At 52.2% G+C, this 17,194-nt stretch overlaps 1 protein-coding gene across 6 annotated transcripts in view; it reads right to left on the reverse strand.

The window, feature by feature from the left end:
• Positions 1-16,032, reverse strand: part of NFASC (neurofascin) — a 69,598-nt gene extending 53,566 nt beyond the window's left edge. For 4 of the 6 annotated variants that reach the window (XM_028488084.1, XM_007130817.3, XM_007130818.3 and 1 more), the window contains exons 1-5: positions 15,942-16,032; positions 9,079-9,184; positions 7,179-7,375; positions 6,576-6,698; positions 3,441-3,611 (exon numbers count right to left, since the gene is read on the reverse strand). In XM_028488084.1, coding sequence (XP_028343885.1) covers positions 3,441-3,611; positions 6,576-6,698; positions 7,179-7,375; positions 9,079-9,184; positions 15,942-16,032 — 688 coding nt within the window. Of the gene's footprint in view, positions 1-3,440; positions 3,612-6,575; positions 6,699-7,178; positions 7,376-9,078; positions 9,185-9,812; positions 9,831-15,941 lie in introns of all 6 variants that reach the window. The other 2 variants (XM_007130815.3, XM_055083932.1) reach the window with 1 other exon arrangement.
• Between the last annotated feature and the right edge of the window lie 1,162 nt (positions 16,033-17,194).

Below are 17,194 nucleotides of genomic sequence, written 5' to 3' on the forward strand. Positions count from 1 at the left end.
AGGGAAAGGCCTGCTGACTAAGATGGAGGTTCAGAGCTCTCTAGACTAGCTTGGGATGAAGCCATTCCTTAAGGAACAAGATCAGTGGGCTCCATTGTTAGGTAATGAAAACCTATGGGCATTTCATCCTCAGTGAAAAAGACATTCTGGAGTAGGGCACAATCATGCCAACATCCTTAAGTAGATTTTCATTCTCCTGTCACTGTCCCCTTCCAGCTACTGGGTTCAAGTTTTGACGGTACCAACAGGGGGTGGGGAGTGGAACAGCCGACTGGAAGCCAAGCAGACGGCCCTGAGAAGCCTGGACCCAGCCCAACTGCCTGAGGGGGGAGAGGTGCTGCCAGAACATTTGCATATTTGAAGACAGATCAAATCCTGTTACAACTCATGCCAGGGAGGCAACGCGAGCTCTTTTCTGGGACCCGCACTGCGCGCTGCATCCCAAATTTGCTTAACACCTGCTAGAAGGAGTTTCATTATTCCGAACCATCCTTTAAAATGGAGCGAGTTGTAAAAGACCTAGCCTGTGTTTGGGAGGTTGGCTTGGGTTTATCTGGAGCTAAAGGTGGGAACTGATCTGCAGTGGAAAGAAGAGACAGGGTGGCAAAGGGGCAGGAGGGCCAGCAACTGGCCTTGGGTGGTAACGTTCCCCTCCTGGGGAGGACAGGGCACACACAGGTGAAAGGGCCCTTGCTTCATGTCCCAGTGCCACCAGGTGAAACAGAAGTGACCAAGCTCAGGATTGACCTCTTGGTTTGTGAATTCTGGAGCACATCTGAGGGATTTAGGGAGACTCTCTGACTCCTTTAAGAAGGTCCCTGAGACGACAGACATTAGAAGGAAGCAGGGTTAGCGCTCCACTGTCCACCTCAGGGCCACCCCTCCTCCCTCGCCACGGCTGCCTCTCGTCCCCAGGAGGCGCCCGGTGCCTGTGTGGTGTGGACGAAGTGGGACAGGCATCTCTTTGTTACTCCGACTTCACTGTTTGTCTTTGACTGCATCCCAAAACAAAATTTTAAAATGATTTTATATTGCCCAGTATTTGGTATTAGATCCCTTTCTCTCTTTCCTTTAATGCAGGTAATAAAAACTGGGCTGTGATGAGATGTATTTCTTCCCCAATGGGCAGACTGTGAAAGAAACCCCTGGTGAGAACAGTCTTTGAAGCTGTCCCAACTTGTCTGTTTTGTCTCCCACCCCCAGACCTGGTTCTGAAGGTACAAGAAAAAGCTTGTGTCCTTTCCAGGCAGGAAAGCAGAGAGAGCACAACTGAGTTATTTTAAGCAACTGTGCCCAATTCTGGGCTGGCTCGGATGCCCAGAACTTGCTCCCAGCCAAAGCTGCCCTTGGGAGAACTCCAGGAAGCCGACAGGGTTCTGTTCCCATCACCCAGGGGGTTTCTCAGCATTTGGGGGAAAGCGATTTCAGTGGAGTAGGGGACCCAGAAATGAAGCAGAAACAAACATCCCTTACCTCCTCTGGTAGGGAAAAGGATGTTTCTGGAAAGTTCAACTTGTAAATGTTGTTGAAATCTCCAGCTGCTTAATTCTACTGAGGAAGGCTCTTCCCCAACTCTATCTCCCTGCTTCTACCCCGTCTAACAGTGGGGGCCTCTGCTCAGGACTGCGGATGGTCACCTGACTCAGTCCCCAAACAGCAGGCAGATTTCAAGGTGATGGCACTGAAGGCTATCCAGGGAGCATCTTGCTCTTGATATTCCTGTCTCTCCCACCGCCCAAGGCTGCCTGCTCTGTCCTGGCTCCGGAGGCCCCTCTGAGGTCCTGGGCAGACCACACTGTCCTCCCCAGCTCAGCCAGCTGGCAGGCGACCGCCCCTGCACTGAGGCGACACCTCAGACAACCCAACTTTCTTTGCAGGGGTCCTCTCTGGGCCTGGGTCCAGAATAAGAAAACCAGGGAACAGGTAGCAAGTGGATCGGAGCTGGGCGACCCTGCCAGGAACAAGGGGGGCTTGTCCCTGGGTTGCTGGCCATCGTGTTGGCTACCAGAGCACGGGCAACTCAGAGCAGTGTGTGGGGAGCTGTACAGGCAGGAGGGGGAGAATTAGAGGAGGGTGAAACGGGGTTCAAAGAGAGAAAGATGGGAGGGGAAAAGAAGAGAGAAAGAAAGAAGGAGGCGAAACAGTGAAGAAGGAAGTGAAAAAGAAAAGGGAAGAACATGAAGAGAAAGGAAGAAAGAAAAGGCCCACAACAGGAGAAGGGGAACAGGAGGGCCGCTGCTTCTTGTGGGTCCCCCTCTGTGCTGCGGTGGAGACGGAGTGTGGGGCAGGGCTGACTCTCAGCACCAGGGGTTCCCATCACCGGCAGGGACTGGTGGCGAGAGAAGAGCCCACCTGTTCTGACCAAGGGGCGAGCTCACCTGCCCCTCTCCCCCGCCTCCTGCACCCACCCAGGTGGCATCGTCAACCACCCACCCACTTCCGGGGGGCGCTCCGGGGAGCCAGGGCTCAGCCTCTTTCCTTTGACCTGTGGAAACTGCCAGCACCCACGTGGGGCCCTCTGCCCGGCCTCCCCCACAACTGCCTCTGCCCGTGGCATTGAAAACAACACTCATAGCTGTGTCAGACAGACGAAGGTCTTTGGGGGGCTTTTCTACAGAAGGCAAGTTACAAATCCATGGTATAAACCAACACAGCCACTTTCAATGTCCTGAGCAGGCTGAGGACTTTGCAGCCAAAGCTCCAGGCCGGCTGGCACCTGGCAAAAAAAGTGTCTCTCCGACCTGACTGTCTTCTTTCTCTCCTGGTGGAGGGTCACAATGCTAAAATGGGTCAGGAAATGCAGATTCACTCTGGTACCAGCCAAACAGAATCAGGGAATTAAAATGAAAACAAATAAAACTAAAAGATAAACCTGCAACTTTTAAACACAGCGACTCCACGTGGTCCAGCATATACTTATTACAGAATCAAACACAATTCATTTTGCTGTACTCACTAATTCGGATATTCCAAACTATTGCTTTATGCTAGCAATAAAGATAACCAAACAAGAACTAGAAATAATCAAGCTGGCTGCATGAGAGCGATGGTGGATGACCACTTATAGTAGTGCTTATCAAACTGTGGTGTGTCCCAAAACACCTGGAGAACTAATGTAGACCAAAGAGGCCCCGGACTGCCAGGCAGGAGAGGGCTATAGGCTTAGGTACGGGGGCCAAGTCTGCCAGGTGATTCTGATTCCACCAAAATTTGAGAAGCGCTGGTGTGGAGTAGGACCAAGTTTAACTCAAGGCTCCAGAATCAAGACACGTGGCTGAAGAGCAGCTGAAGCCACCCAGGCACAATGAGCTGCAAGGATTTCTAGGTCAAGATTGGGGACAAGGCTCTTCCCAGACCCAGGTGCCAGGGGCCGCTTGGGCTCAGCGGGCTGCTGCCTCCCGGCCCCCAGCTCCCAGCCCCGGGCAGGGGCCTGCACTTACTGGTAAGGACTTTGAGGTTGAATGGGTTCTTCTGCTGGATGGTGTGGGTGAAGTGGAAGCGGGCATTGCAGCTGTAGTCCGTCTGCATGTCCTGCAGCATCACATTAGAGAAATACAGGTCTCCGTTATGGCCCTGGGAGACACGTTTGTCTTGGGTGATGGGCTCCATGGCTACAAGAAAGCAGAGGTACAGTGGGACGTTAGCAGTAACGATAACCGTCATAAAAATCATCATAGTTCTGGCAGTTGAGCACCTACAGAGGGCCAGGTGGGGGCCGGGAGCTTGACAGTATTTGATTTAATCCTTTCAGCTCTGAGGCAGGGCTTATTCCCATTTTAAGGAAAAGAAAGCAGAGGATTTAACATGATCTGGGTCACAAAAGCAGTGAGAGGGGAGTAGGATTTCGATTCAGACCTGCCTGCCTACCACGCTCATATGCTCCGCGACCATGCTTTTCTATCTCCTGTTCGTGCCACAAGAGATCTGACTGGCTCCGAGGCCAGAGGGAGGAAACACAATCCTTCACAGATGCTCTCCAAACTGGGAGTCAAGTTCACCTGTTTTATTTTTTAAACGTCTACTCATCCCCAAGAAAGAAAAAAGCACCACCCATTATAATTGTAAGATGTATACCAATCAATGATGCATACCAACAATTTTAGGACACCTTCCAATTTTAGAGATGTTGAAATACGAAAATGTGTGCTTTTTAGAATGAATGACATCATAGGAGTGGTCGAGAATGCTGACAACATAATCTACATTTCTTTCAAGCACTGCATCTGTAAACTCAAATGATCAGCTTTCTAGGCTGTTAGATTTATAAAAATATACTGAATAAGGCTGACTACTCATAGGTATCTCCTTCTTATCCCTGATGATTGTCTCTCAAGTCACCATTTCTTTTTTTTTTTCTCTTGAAAAGTGGTTCTATTTTATTTATTTATTTATGTTACAATATTGTGCTACTTTCAGGTATACAGCAAAGTGATTCAGTTTATTTATATGTATATATATATATATATATACATATAAATACTTTGTCAGATTCTTTTTCCGTTATAGGTTATTATAAGGTATTGAATATAGTTCCCTGTGCTATACAGTAGGACCTTGTTGTTTATCTATCAAGTCACCATTTCTTTTTTTTTTTTTAAGTCACCATTTCTTAAAGCATTTCTTAAAGATTAATGATGCCAACTTTCCAATGATGGGCTGGTGAGCTTTTCAATTCATTTACCAAAGATTTACTGTAGGCGTCAGGCACTGTGCTAGGCACTGTTGAGAGACAAATAAGAAAGACAGTTCGTACCCTCAAAGCACCTTCGGTCTAGCAGAAGAGACAGCAGATAAATGCAATGCAGTGTGGTGCGTGGGAAGCCCCAGATAAGAAGGGGTTGAGCTGAGAGAAGGAGCACCCAGTCCATTCTGGGGTTTGAGCTGACACTTGCAGGCTGCATGACATTTACCAGGCAGAAGAGAAAGGACCTAAGTGGTTGCTAAGCAGCAGGAACAGCGTGTGCTAAAGGTAAGAATCCACAGCCTGAGCAGGGGAGTGGGGGTGGGGAGAGGCAGGGGGTAGGGGAAGGGCTGGAGAGTCAGAGGGGACCATATCAGGAGCTGTGTGCCAGGGAAAGGAGTCTGGACTTTATGGGAAGTGATGAGGAGGCAGTGAAGGACTCTGGGCATGAATGAATCAGTTTTACATTTTTAGAAAGACAGGGGAGGCCAGGTACGGATGATTACTCTAACCCAGGGAAAAGCTGACGGTGGCCTGTGCTGGGTAGATGCTAGAGAGGATGGAAAGAGGAGGGCCATGAGATTTGCTCAGGAGGTAGCATGGACACAACTTGGTGTGATGCAGGGGATGAGAGGAGGGTCTGAACTGTTAGCTAACAAACCAACCCTCCGGCCTGTGGCCCACATATACTCACGGTGATGAGGCAAGGCAGGGACAATGATTGAGCACAAAGCCATCCTCACCTCGCAAAACAACTGAAAAAGCAGCCTCTTTCGGAAGCAGGCTAATAAGAATTCAGAGATGGGGACTTCCCTGGTGGTCCAGAGGCTAGGACTCCACACTCCCGGTGCAGGGGACCCAGGTTCGATCCCTGGTCAGGAAACTAGAGCCCACATGCCGCAACCAAGAGTTCGCGTGCCGCAAGGAAGATCCCGCACGTGGCAAAGAAGATCCCACGTGCCGCAACTAAGAGCCGGGGCAGCCAAATAAATAAATGAATAAATAAAATATTAAAAAAAAAAAAAAAGAATTCAGGGATGGAGAGAATGATGGGTGATAGGGAGGAGTATCTATAGATTGATGAAAGGATGGATAGATAGGGAAGGAGGAGGGGAAGGAGGGGATGGGAGGTATTCAGGAAGGGAGGGAGGAAGGAAGCCAGGGTGATGCTCAGATAGATAGCAGTCTTCTATCCATCTTCATAATGTCCCCTCCCTTTATCTGACTGAAAACACGGGAATAAACATCGGTCCAGAGCAGTTAAGTGAGCCTCTGTCCAAAACTGAGCCAGGACAAGCTCTGAATGATGTACTCTGTCCCCGACTCCAAACATCCTGTCTCCCCATCACTCCTTTATCAGAAGTTTCATTCCTGAATCCCGCTTCTGTCCTACAAGAAGAGTGAATCGGAGTAAAGCCAGATGCACCAAAGACTGAAAGAGGAGGCTTGGTTTCAACCTGCCTTCAACGGGCCGACTGAAAACCAGTTTCTCCTCCGCCCCCTTCCTTTTGCTCTTCCTCTTCTTCATCCTCACAAGTATTACTGAGCACTTATTGTGTGTCTGGCCCTGTTCTAAGCACTTTGGATGTATTAACTCATTTATCCTTACAATAATTCTATTAGATAAGTACGATGACCAGCCCTATTTCTTCCAGGGGAGGAAACTGAGGCCCAGAGATGTTAAGCAGCTTGCTCAAGATCACACAGCTAATAGCACCAAGGCTAAAAAGTGAGCCCTAGCAACCTCTCTCTGCAGAGCCAGTGTTCTGTGCCACATGGCCACCTTCTATCTGCTTCTCACAAGTCAAGGTCGTCTAGCCTTGGGAAGACCCCTCCCCATTTAACACTCCCTAAGATTAAAAGAGAAATAAAACACCAGGCCCCCAAGACTTACAGCTGCTCATCCAGAAGATGACTGGGGACGGAAGTCCGGGTGGGGGGTTGCACTGGAGCGTCAAGGGAGCACCTTCTTGAACAACGACAGGGTCTAGGTTCTCCTTGGGCCACAGAGGAGATTCTAGGGAGAAACAGACAAAGGAGGATGCGATGAGGGTGATGGCTGGGCTGGGGCAAGGAGCAGGATTAGAGGCTGGCACGCAAGGAGGGCAAAGAGAGGAGGAAATGGGAGAACAAGGGAGGCATGAGAGAGGAACGGGGCCTGTGAGTCCAAGCGAGGCGCAGCCCTTGAGAGGCGGGAGAGGCCTATTTCATCTGACTGAATGGATGCACATCTTTAAAGGCTCTTCTCCTTCCCCGCCCTGTGCCCGGAGTGGCCAGTGAAGTTGTTCACGACCGGTTTGGAAACTTCATTTCCAAGGAATCTTTTTTGAGTTGGGGGAGGTGAACCCCTGCTCAGAGGCAGACAAGCAAGCAGGACACGTGGGGCACCAAGGTACCTGCAGGACAAGGGTGGGGCAACCCTTCTGGAATGACCCTCCATGCCCTGCCCTCCACTGACCCAGAAGCAGGGCGTCCTGGGCCCGCCCCATGCACTCACTGGACACCTGCAGGCGGATCCTATTGGACAGGGCCGTGCCAAACTTGTTGCGGGCAAAGCACTGGTATTCTCCCTCATACTCCTCTGGCCGCCCGCCGCTGCGGAAGTCGATCACCAGGGTACCAGACCTCCTCCTCATCGACACCCGGGGGTCCTTGGCGATGTTGAAGAACCTACTGTTGCGAGTCCAGTGGAAGCTGCGGACAATGAAGGGGGTGGGTTGGAGGGGGGTGTCAGGGACAACAAAGAGCAGCAGGGTGGGCTCCGGGCTCCGAGCTCCAGGTCAGAATCTCGGGGCCCTAGACCCTGACTCAGGCCCATAACTGCTCCTCCAGACCAGTGGGTCCCAGCCCGGGCCGAGTTAGCAGGACCTGCTAGGATGCCTGATAAAATGCCGGGACCCGGGTCCCACCCAGCTGAACCTCTGGGGCAGGTCCCTGACATCAGTAGTTTTACCCAACCCAGGCTGGGAGTCATGGCTCTAAGTGATAGATACCAAGTAGCCCCTGGGGGATTGTGCCCTTTAGAGGAGTAGGCAGCAATTTTGATTTTTTAAAATCCAGAGTCAGCTGCTACTTCCACCCCCAAGCATTCCCAACCTCCGACTAGGAATGCAAACCCAAATTCTTATTCCACCCGGACCCGAACACATCAGGGAGCCAGCCCTGCTCCTCCTGTGTCTTTATCTGATCATCGAAATGGCCCAGGTTATCTATGCCGCCGCTCAGTGGATGTAGGTTATAAAACGGTGGCTGTACATTTCGGGAGGAGCAATTTTGAAAGAAAGGGCAGCCTTACTAAAACTGAGCCCCGGGGCGGAGAGACTAGAACACCCCTCTGCTTCTCCTGGGGGGACGTGTGTCTGCAGCTGCCCAGGACATAAGTAAAAGAAGCAGGAGCAATAGTGGCTGCTCAGTGTCTCAGAGTCATCGTCCCTGCAAAGGACCGTGGAAGAAAGACCAAACCTCAGAAGCAAGGTCACCAGTGCCCTGCCTGACTTTTCAGGGTGACTCCTGCTTCTCCCGTCATGGGCAAGAGAGGCCCTGCTTGCTCCCGGGCTCACAGCTCTGGGCCAGACCATCTCAGGCACACCCGGGGAGGGAGGCAGAAGCAGAATGCCACACACCTGAGGCAGGCTCCACTCGCCTCGTTTCTCCTGCTGACACACACACTCTACGTGGGGGCCTGTCACGTCTGGGTCTGAATCCAGCATGAGGCTCCTGAAAGCGCCAGCCTGTGGATGCTGTTTAGAAGATGGTGGACGCGTAGCGCGTCCTTATCGCTTGGTAGAAACGAACCTGGCCTGGGCAGTCAGAGGCCTGGGATTAGGTACTTCACATCTCTGTGCCTCCATTTTACTGCCTCTTCACCAGGACATGAGTCCTTCCCCAAAGGGCAGTGAGGCGGTTGAACAGACGGTGTGAGGAACATCTAACACAGAGCCTGGCACAGCAGGCTTGCAGCTCGTGTCTGCTGACATCTCATGTGGTCCTGATGTGCACATAAGTAAGCAGAGACGAGCTCAGGATGAAAGACTCAAGTTAGCTTGAAGAGGAACTTCCTAGAACCTAAGCATGGGGTGGATGCTGGGAACACAGGCAGTGGGAAAAATGTTTTACTCAAAGTCGGAAAACTTCATACCTAGTCCTGGCTTTTTCGGTGTGAACTTAAGCCGGTTAAGTCTTCTCGCCCCCAGTGTCCCCATCAGCTAAATTCCCTGGCTCTCCAAATTGTACCTTCTACCTTGTGGGTGCCTAACGGACATTTTTTGAACGGATACATTTAATTTCTCAGCTGCTTCAACTATCATCAGACCCAGGGGGAAGGGGACGGTTTAAATGCCCTCTTCGCAGGCCCCTTTCCCTCCACCCAGCTTGGATTTACCTGCCAGAACACTCACCTGGGGGGAGGGTTCCCTTTTGCTTCACACTCAATCAAGATGTTATCACGGGGATCCACGATGTGGTCCTTCACCGACTGCTTGGTGATGGTTGGGGGCTGGGACACTGCAACAGCACACACAGTAGGCAGTCAGGGCTGCAGGGACCTGCCCTTGGGGAGCGGCTGAAATGAAGAGCTTCAGGAGCCACACAGACAGGCAGGCAAGCGGGGGGGGGAACAGTGAGTGCCCCATTCTAGAGACCCAGCTCCTTAAACGGGGCTGCAGGAAAGGGGGTGTGTGTCACGGACTAAGCATAAGAAGAATCCCTTTAAGATCTCATAATATCTTTGTGAGAGACTGAAGGCCAGGCTTTTGTTTTACTCATGCCGGTACTCCAGTGCTTAGTACAATGCCTAGCGTACAACAGTTCTCGACAAACGTTTGTTGAATGAATAAAGGAGCCAGAAGCTGCTCGATTTCCAGAACCTAGCGGCCATTTCCAGAACCTTCTGAGCCCTGGAGGATCAACAGTTGGCCAAACTGTGGTGAGGCTGGAGCTGAAAGACGCTTCGGTCCCCAGAAGCCCTCCCAGGGACTTACCTGTCTGCAGCTAAAGAGCCAGCTCCTCTCACTCCCAGTCCCGGACTCCAGAGTTCTCCAGGGATCTCCTCCCCGGCCTTTCCCCCGCCCCCTCCTTGCTGCCCTCCTAACTCCCAGAGGCACAAGTGCAGATGGGCGCCCAGGGGACTTACGCTCATTCTGAATGCTTGCTGTTAGTTCCCGATGGGTTAGCATCGTGAGGGGGAGAAAAGAAGACAACGGTTATCGGTTATCTGTGGTCGGACGCGACTGATGGCCCAGGCGGCCTCACACCCCAGCATACAGGGAGAGGGCGAGGCAGGCCCGGGGAGGGCAGTGTGCGGGCTGTCTCCTCCCAGCTGCGGAACTCCGTGAATAGCCAAGCAGGGGTGGGGACGGACCCGGCAAGTGCTTCACGGAGAAGGTGATGCCTCCCCCAGGAGACCAGACTGCGCAGTCAAGCAGAATGGCCACCTTCTGACCAAATGATGACGCCTCCAGGCATGTCTCCCGTCAGGTGTGGCAATGTTGCTCAAAAGAGGCTGGGGTCCGAAGATGCAGCCTGTCATCTCCAGATGCCCCCGAGAAAAGCAGGTTCCTTAGCCAAGAGTGCGAGGCTGAGGCTGGGGGCGCCAGGGAAGGAGTGGATCTGAACCACCGCTACAGGGTGAAGCCCGAGGGCCCAGCCAGGTCCACAGGTCTCACTCCTCCCTCTACACCTTCTTCTCTTTCACACCTGAAAGCACCTTCTCTCCTCATGGTCTCCTCCTTTGCCATCCTTTGGAAAACTCGAGGGACGGATGAATTATCGTCGTCTGCTCATGGCAGAAGTACATTGTTCTATGGAAACTCTGCTTCTGAAAAACGCTGGGGATGAAGCAGAGCCCACCACTCCTTTCTGTGCTTTTTACAAAGAGGGTAAAGAGGCGGGTGGTACAAATTTTCCCCGGCGCTCACCTGAGATGTGCATGTGCTCATGTACAGGTGTGCGCAGGTTTGGGGTCTGGGCTTCTCACACTTTGAGAAGCACGAGAATCACCTTGCAGGGGGGTCTGGTTAAAATGCAGGTTCTGACTCAGTAGGGCTGAGCGGGGTCTGAGCTTCTGCATTTTTGACGACAAGCAGCCAGGTGATGCTGGTGCTGGTCGTCTGTGGACCACACTTTGAACAGCAAGGTTTCAGAGGTTTTAGAGGGTATACTCTTTGGGGGGAGAAGGGCTTGGCTAAAATTTGTCTGCAGAAAAGAGAACATGAGTTGCTATAACTTTTTCCCTTACGATTATACAATATATGTATTACATGATTATATTACTGTATGCCATTCTTAGTTCATGCTGGTGGGGATGTCAGACACTGCCAGTGTTGTGAGCTGACCTTTTCCGAGTGATCGCTTCCTGGGGCAAGGCTGAGCCATGGTGACCTCAAAGCTTTCTGACTTGACCGCAGTGAGATATGCAATAGGAGTTTAGGGGCTCAGAGAGGGGGTGGCCTGGAGAAGGCAGAGTTAAGACAGGACTAAGAGATGCAAGAGGAGCCACGAGAGAGAAGGTAGACAGAGAGGGGAGATGGAGGGTAGCAGGGGTGAGGGCCCTGCTACACATGCTATCAGGAAGTGAAAGTGTTGAGAGTAAGGCTTATGGAGAGGTTCACAATAATTCTTTCATTGGGCCAGGGTTGTGTGGCCTGTTCGGGCACTGAAGAGAAATGTTATCTGCTTTACCATGTGCCTGGGGCAGCCCTGGCAGGAAACAAAAAGGAAAAGAAAAGTCCAGGGGAACAGCAGAAATCTGTGGTTTCTGAACACAAGCTCTGTGGAGCTCTCCACTGCAGCATCTTCACCCATCTATGATTTTCCTGCCACGGCCCAAGAAAGGTAATTCTGGAAAATCAGTGGGGCTGGGCAGGGAGGGGGAGGTGGGGGGAAGGGACCATTGTCAGGAGCAGCAGGGCTGACACCTGACCCACTCCTTTGACAACCAGCCCAGGCCCCTGGTTTCTTCATCTCAAGACACAGTTCACGTCTCTTGGGTCCTCCTATCCATGTGAGGGCTCTGGCCTCACCCTGGATGGAAAGCCTGACAAAGGATCTGCTTTGCCCACATGGGCTTCAAGCCTCTTTTATATAAAGGCCAGTTCAACGGAAACAGCCCTAGACGTTGCCCAGGGAATCTCAGGTTCTTGGAAGGGAAGTCACTCAGTTAAGATCACATAGGAAGTTTGTTGCAGAATAGGAATGAGAATCAGCTCTCCCACCGCTGGTGGAGAGCTCTTTTTGCAAACCCATCCTTGGCCGGAGAGATGAGCTAGTCTGGTGGGGTCCTGGCACTCTGTTCTCCTTGACACTTTGGACGGAGCTTGGGGGAGGGGAGACTCTCGGGACGCTGTCCCCAGCCCCACACTGAAGTCAGGCCGGGGGCCTCCTGAGAAACTACTTGCCTAAAGAGGTAATGACATCTGCAGCCACCATGGTGCTACCAAGGGGTTTATTACAGGGACACAATCAACCCAGAGGACATGCCACCACAGGGAGAAGACAGCGAGGACAGCCTGCCTAGGGACAAAGGCGACCCATCTAGTCCCGGGAACGCCCCTGCCCCCCATGTCACACCACCTGCCCTTTTCTCCTTCTATGGAAGTTGCTGGATGACAATGTCAAGTGGAGAATCAATTTGCTCTTTTGACTTCCAAGGGGGAGGAAAAGTCTTCCAATGGTCTCTGCAGGGGGTGAGGCAGATGCCTGCCCAGTCTGCAAGGTTTCTTTAGTCATGAACCACTTTTCTTTCCCTGGCTCTGATATCTACCACCAAAGCAGTCATCCCTTGGAGGATGGAGTGTGTGTGTGTGTGTGTGTGTGTGTGTGTGTGTGTGTGCTTTGCTGAGGTGTCCTGCAGCCTCGATACCGGGATGACACTGAGGAGGAAGTGTTTCTCCTACCCCAGCGCCCTCCTCTGTGGGTTCCTAGGAGAAAAATGCCGAGTTCTTTGATGTGGGGAGGGAGACGTAGGGGCAAGTTGCCAGCAGTCTCACTTTTCTGGCAAAAGCACTCCGGCGGATGGGGCAACCCTTTGCTTTTTCCAAAGGTCACGCTGTTCTGCTCGGGGTGGTGAGAGTTGGGCTCCATGTGACTCGGCTGGCAGAGCAGTGGAAGTGGGAGGCCGAGTGTTCAATGAGGGATTGTGCCTTGGCCCAGGGGGTCCATTCCAGGAAGCCTGCTGCACCCAAGCTCCCCAGGGCAGAAGCAGCGCCCTGGTCCTCAAGGCACAGACGATGCCCTCGCAAAGGGGAAGCGAGTGGACGGCACACCGGGCCGGGGAGCCTCTGGCCTGAGCCCCTCAGTCCCTTCCAGCCAACACACAGAGAAAGTTACGAGTGCCTGATCTGAGGTGGTTCCCGTTGGCTATTGTGAGCAATGCTGCATGAACATGGGGGTGCAGATACCTCTCCTGCCTTTTGCAACAACATGGATGGACCCTGAGGTCATTATGCTAAGTGAAAATAAGTCAGACAGAGAAAGACAAATAGTGTGTGTTCTCACTTATGTGTAGAATCTAAAAAAATCAAACTGAAAGAAATAGGGAGTAGGATGGTGGTTGCCAGGGGCCGGGGTTGGGGGGGGAAGTAGGGAGATGCCGGCCAAGGGGCACAAACTTTCAGCTACAAGATGGATAAGTTCTGGGGATCTCATGTACAGCATGGCAACTACAATTAACTGTACTGTACTATATACTTGCAAGTTGTTATGAGAGATCTTCAAAGTTATTACCACACACACAAAAAGGTAATTATGTGAGGAGATGGATGTGTTAACTCACCCTATTCTGGTGACCCTTTCCTACTGTATATGTGCATCAAATCATCGAGTTGGACACCTTAAATTGACATATATGTCAATAATATCTCAATAAAGCTGGGGGTGGAGGGGAGAGAGCCTGATCTTTCCCCAGCCCATTCCACTGGGGCTCAGCCCAGGGTGAGATGGAAGGACGGGCTCAGATAATCTGGGGGGCGTCTATCCTGGGCCCAGGGGGAGGGAAAATCCTGGCTGAAGAGGACTTCTTCCCATGGCAACTGGGTATCCTCTGAAGGGCTTGCCTCGCTCTTGTCTTGCATTCAGCTTTTGTAGACTCAGTCTGGAGATGTCGCCGCCACGGCCACTGTGCCTGCAGCAACCAGGGAGGCACAGTACGTGAGAGGCAGGCTCCAGCGGCGGCAGCAGCAGTGCACAGCCCAGGGCACGGGGAGTGGCTCTGCAGAAGGACTCACCTCTTCATTCAGAGAAACACTGGCCCTGCCACTATGAGCAGGAGAAAACAGCTTTGTTTCTCTGCTCCTCAGATTTCTAACCTGTCAGCTAAGGATCATACCTACTTCATGGATTGGCTGTGACAATCATGGGAGATGATGCCTGGAAAGCTCCTAGCTCCCTATTAAGCACACAGCAGCTGCTATTCCAGGGAGAAGAATGGGGGCTCCAAGAGGAGCTAAAAGGGGGCAGATCACCAGAGGTAGGGGTGCGGCATGTTGTGCCAGACTGGGGATCCAAGAGGCCTGGGTTCTTTCCAGGAGTCCATCACCCATTTGCTGTGTGACCTTGAGCAAGTAGGGACCTGAGTTCCCGTGAACACATGGGAAGGGGTCCTGCAGACCCTCCTCAGGGTCCTGGCAGCTCTCTGGCCCACAGGTGCTGCTCTGGAGAGACTGACTGCGGGGGTCCTGCCCAGGGCACGGCTGAGCTTTAGGACTCCAGATTCCTAACACAGACATCAAAGCCATCTGTTTACAGGTTCACCTTGCAGGAACCCCTCACCCACCAGCCCCAGAGATCAAAGTGGCAGGTGAGTAAGTGAGAAGAAGCGGCAGAAGAGAAATGAGCCTTCACCACTTCCTTCGTAACGCAATTTCCTCTGCAGCCCCTCTCCCCTCCAAGGACGTGGCCTTATCATGCTTCTTATTAGACTATCTGCCTGGGACTGTTAATGAGAAACTATCCTTGAGCCAGCAGTGCAGATGGTCTCCATGGGAACAGACCCCTTTACAACTCCCCTCTCCCTCCCTCCCTCCCTAAGTACGTGCGTGCGAGCGCACACGCGCACACACACGTACACACATACACACGTTGGGGCCATAGGGAGGGCAGTAGGGACCTTGTCCATCTTGCTCGGGGTCCAACTTAGAGTCTCTCCTGGCCTTCTCCATCCAGAAGCACCCACTCCTCTGAGCAACTATTACTGGCGAAGTGGGGGGCGGGGAGCAGAGATACCTGCAACTCTTCTCTAAGCTGTGCTAATTCCAGGCCCCAGGGGCTGGTTTTGGACAGCTCAGTGGGGACTTCTTGGAGGCTATATCACTCTCTCACCCCTCCCCAGACACCTGTCACCTGGAGAGAGCCCAAGTCAACGCTGGCATCACGTGGGCCCCATCTATTCCTAGAAGCAGGGAACAGGGGACAGAGGTGGTATGTCTACATCATAGCACTGGGATGCCCAGACTTTCTGGCAGAAGGGTCAGAATTGTGGCAAAGGTGGTACACATCTAAATGCAGAGCCAAGGAGCATGGCTGCCAGTCAATGGGCCATTTACGAATGCAACACCGGATATGGTTGGGGGAGACATGGCTATTAGATCAGCATTTCATGCTTTACTTTATGATCCTGATGGCCGAATAATTCCCCCACCGTGGTAAACAGACGCCATGGATTTTACTTTTCAACTTTACCATGGGAAAGTTGAAAACAAACAGAAGGAATCCATGCCTGGTTCTCCCACGGTGACATTATAATGGGGCTCTATTCTAATGTCTCATTTAGCCACAGTCTTTTGCAAAAGTAATCTCCTTCTCAACCCTCCCAGGCCATCTGTCCTCCTCATCACTTCAGCCAAGAGGAGCTGGACATATGAGAAAGGCAAATAAGAGCTGTCCACCACGCTCGGCCCCTGGAAACTCCACTTCGATAGGTAAGTCAAGACGACGGAAGGCTGAGGGAGGGGTGTGGAGAGAAGAACTCCCCAGGGACGCTCAGACTTCCAAACTCTGCCGGCTCTGGTCCCACTCAACAGGCTCCAGGAAGCCATCAGCGCAGCCATGGCCCTGAGAGACGGAGCCGCGACTCAGGGTCTCAGGTTCCCAAATATGAGGCCACCTGCATCGATTCTTCGGAGGGAAACCCAGCTCTGAATCCAGAAGCCACTGCTTCCCCGTCCCGAACCTTCTATGAATAGTCTGCACTCTCCCCTGACCTTCCCTACCCTCCAATTCCTCTGCCACAAATCAGGAGAACAAAAGAGGACAGCGCAGGACTCACGATCCATAGGAATCTCGATGGCCCCGCTGAGGCTGAGCAGGCAGAAGAGGAAGGTTGTGTGGACCCAGGACGGTGGCTGCTGCCTGGCCATCCTGAGCACTGGGCCTCGCTCCCTGCTCCCTGGCCCACAGCCTCCAGCCGCTGTAACTGGGCCTCCCGGACAGAGCTCAGCTGTGGAAAGAAATGTGATGACAGGTGAGTTTTTCTTGAACTCCTGGTTTGCTCCAGCAATCCTACAGGGCCTCGAGGACTCAAGGGTCCCCTTGGTTATAGACCTATGTTCTAATACAGGGTTTCTTACCCTTGCACTATTGACTTTTGGGACCCAGCGATTCTTTGTGTGGGGAACTGTCTTGGGTATTGTAGGAGGTTGAACAGCATCCCTGGCCTCTACCCACTAGATGCCAGTAGAGCTCACTCCTGCCTCCAATCAAAAAACATCTCTAGACATTGACAACTGTCCCCTGGAGGGCAAAACCAGCCCCTGTTGAGGGCCAGTATTCTAGAAGGAAGGGCAACTCAGCACAGAACAGTCATGAAAACAAACACTGGCCCCTAGGTCCAGCACCTAGAAGGTGCCATGCACTGAGCCAGTAGGAAATGCACCAATCTCACAGCCTCTGTGAACCACATGTGATGAGTGGGCCCAAGGCCGAGTGTGTCTGGGGTAGCAGCACAGAGACAAGATCACAGTGCTGTCCTTTGACCCAGAGAGAGGGGGAGGGGGCATCACTGTGGACCAGAAGTTTGGTAAGTGAAAACTTGGTTGCCCCAAAGACTTTTTGTAAATGAATGATTTCTGCAAATACTTTGTGCAGCTAAATATTTGGTGGTGGTCCCTGATGTTGTTCCTTAAGAGATAAAGGCAGTGCTGAGATGAGGGCCCAGGACAGGAGGCTCCAGGAGGTTGGTAGAATAAGCAACATTTATGACAGCACGATGTTCACATCCTCAAGCACAAGACATCATTCCAGGGCTTACAGGGATAAGGGTTAAAAATGGCTGTCCAAGGAGCCTGGAACAGGTCCTTGAGAGACAAACCCTTTCCCCCTTGTCCTGAGAGAGAAGAGCAAGAATGGCCTACAGCTGAGGCTCAGATACTGAGCTATAAAACTGCCAGAGGTTCGGAAACACGGAGTTGTAAAAACTGGTCCATTTTGCTGTTCTACCTACTATGGGGCCAAAGAAAGCAAAGAGGACAGTGGGAGGCAGTTTCCCCACAATTCCTCCAGCTTTGCTGGACCAACAGGCAT

This window comes from Physeter macrocephalus, chromosome 4, assembly GCF_002837175.3.
Source record: "Physeter macrocephalus isolate SW-GA chromosome 4, ASM283717v5, whole genome shotgun sequence".
In the NCBI taxonomy this organism is placed as follows: Eukaryota; Metazoa; Chordata; class Mammalia; order Artiodactyla; family Physeteridae; genus Physeter; species Physeter macrocephalus.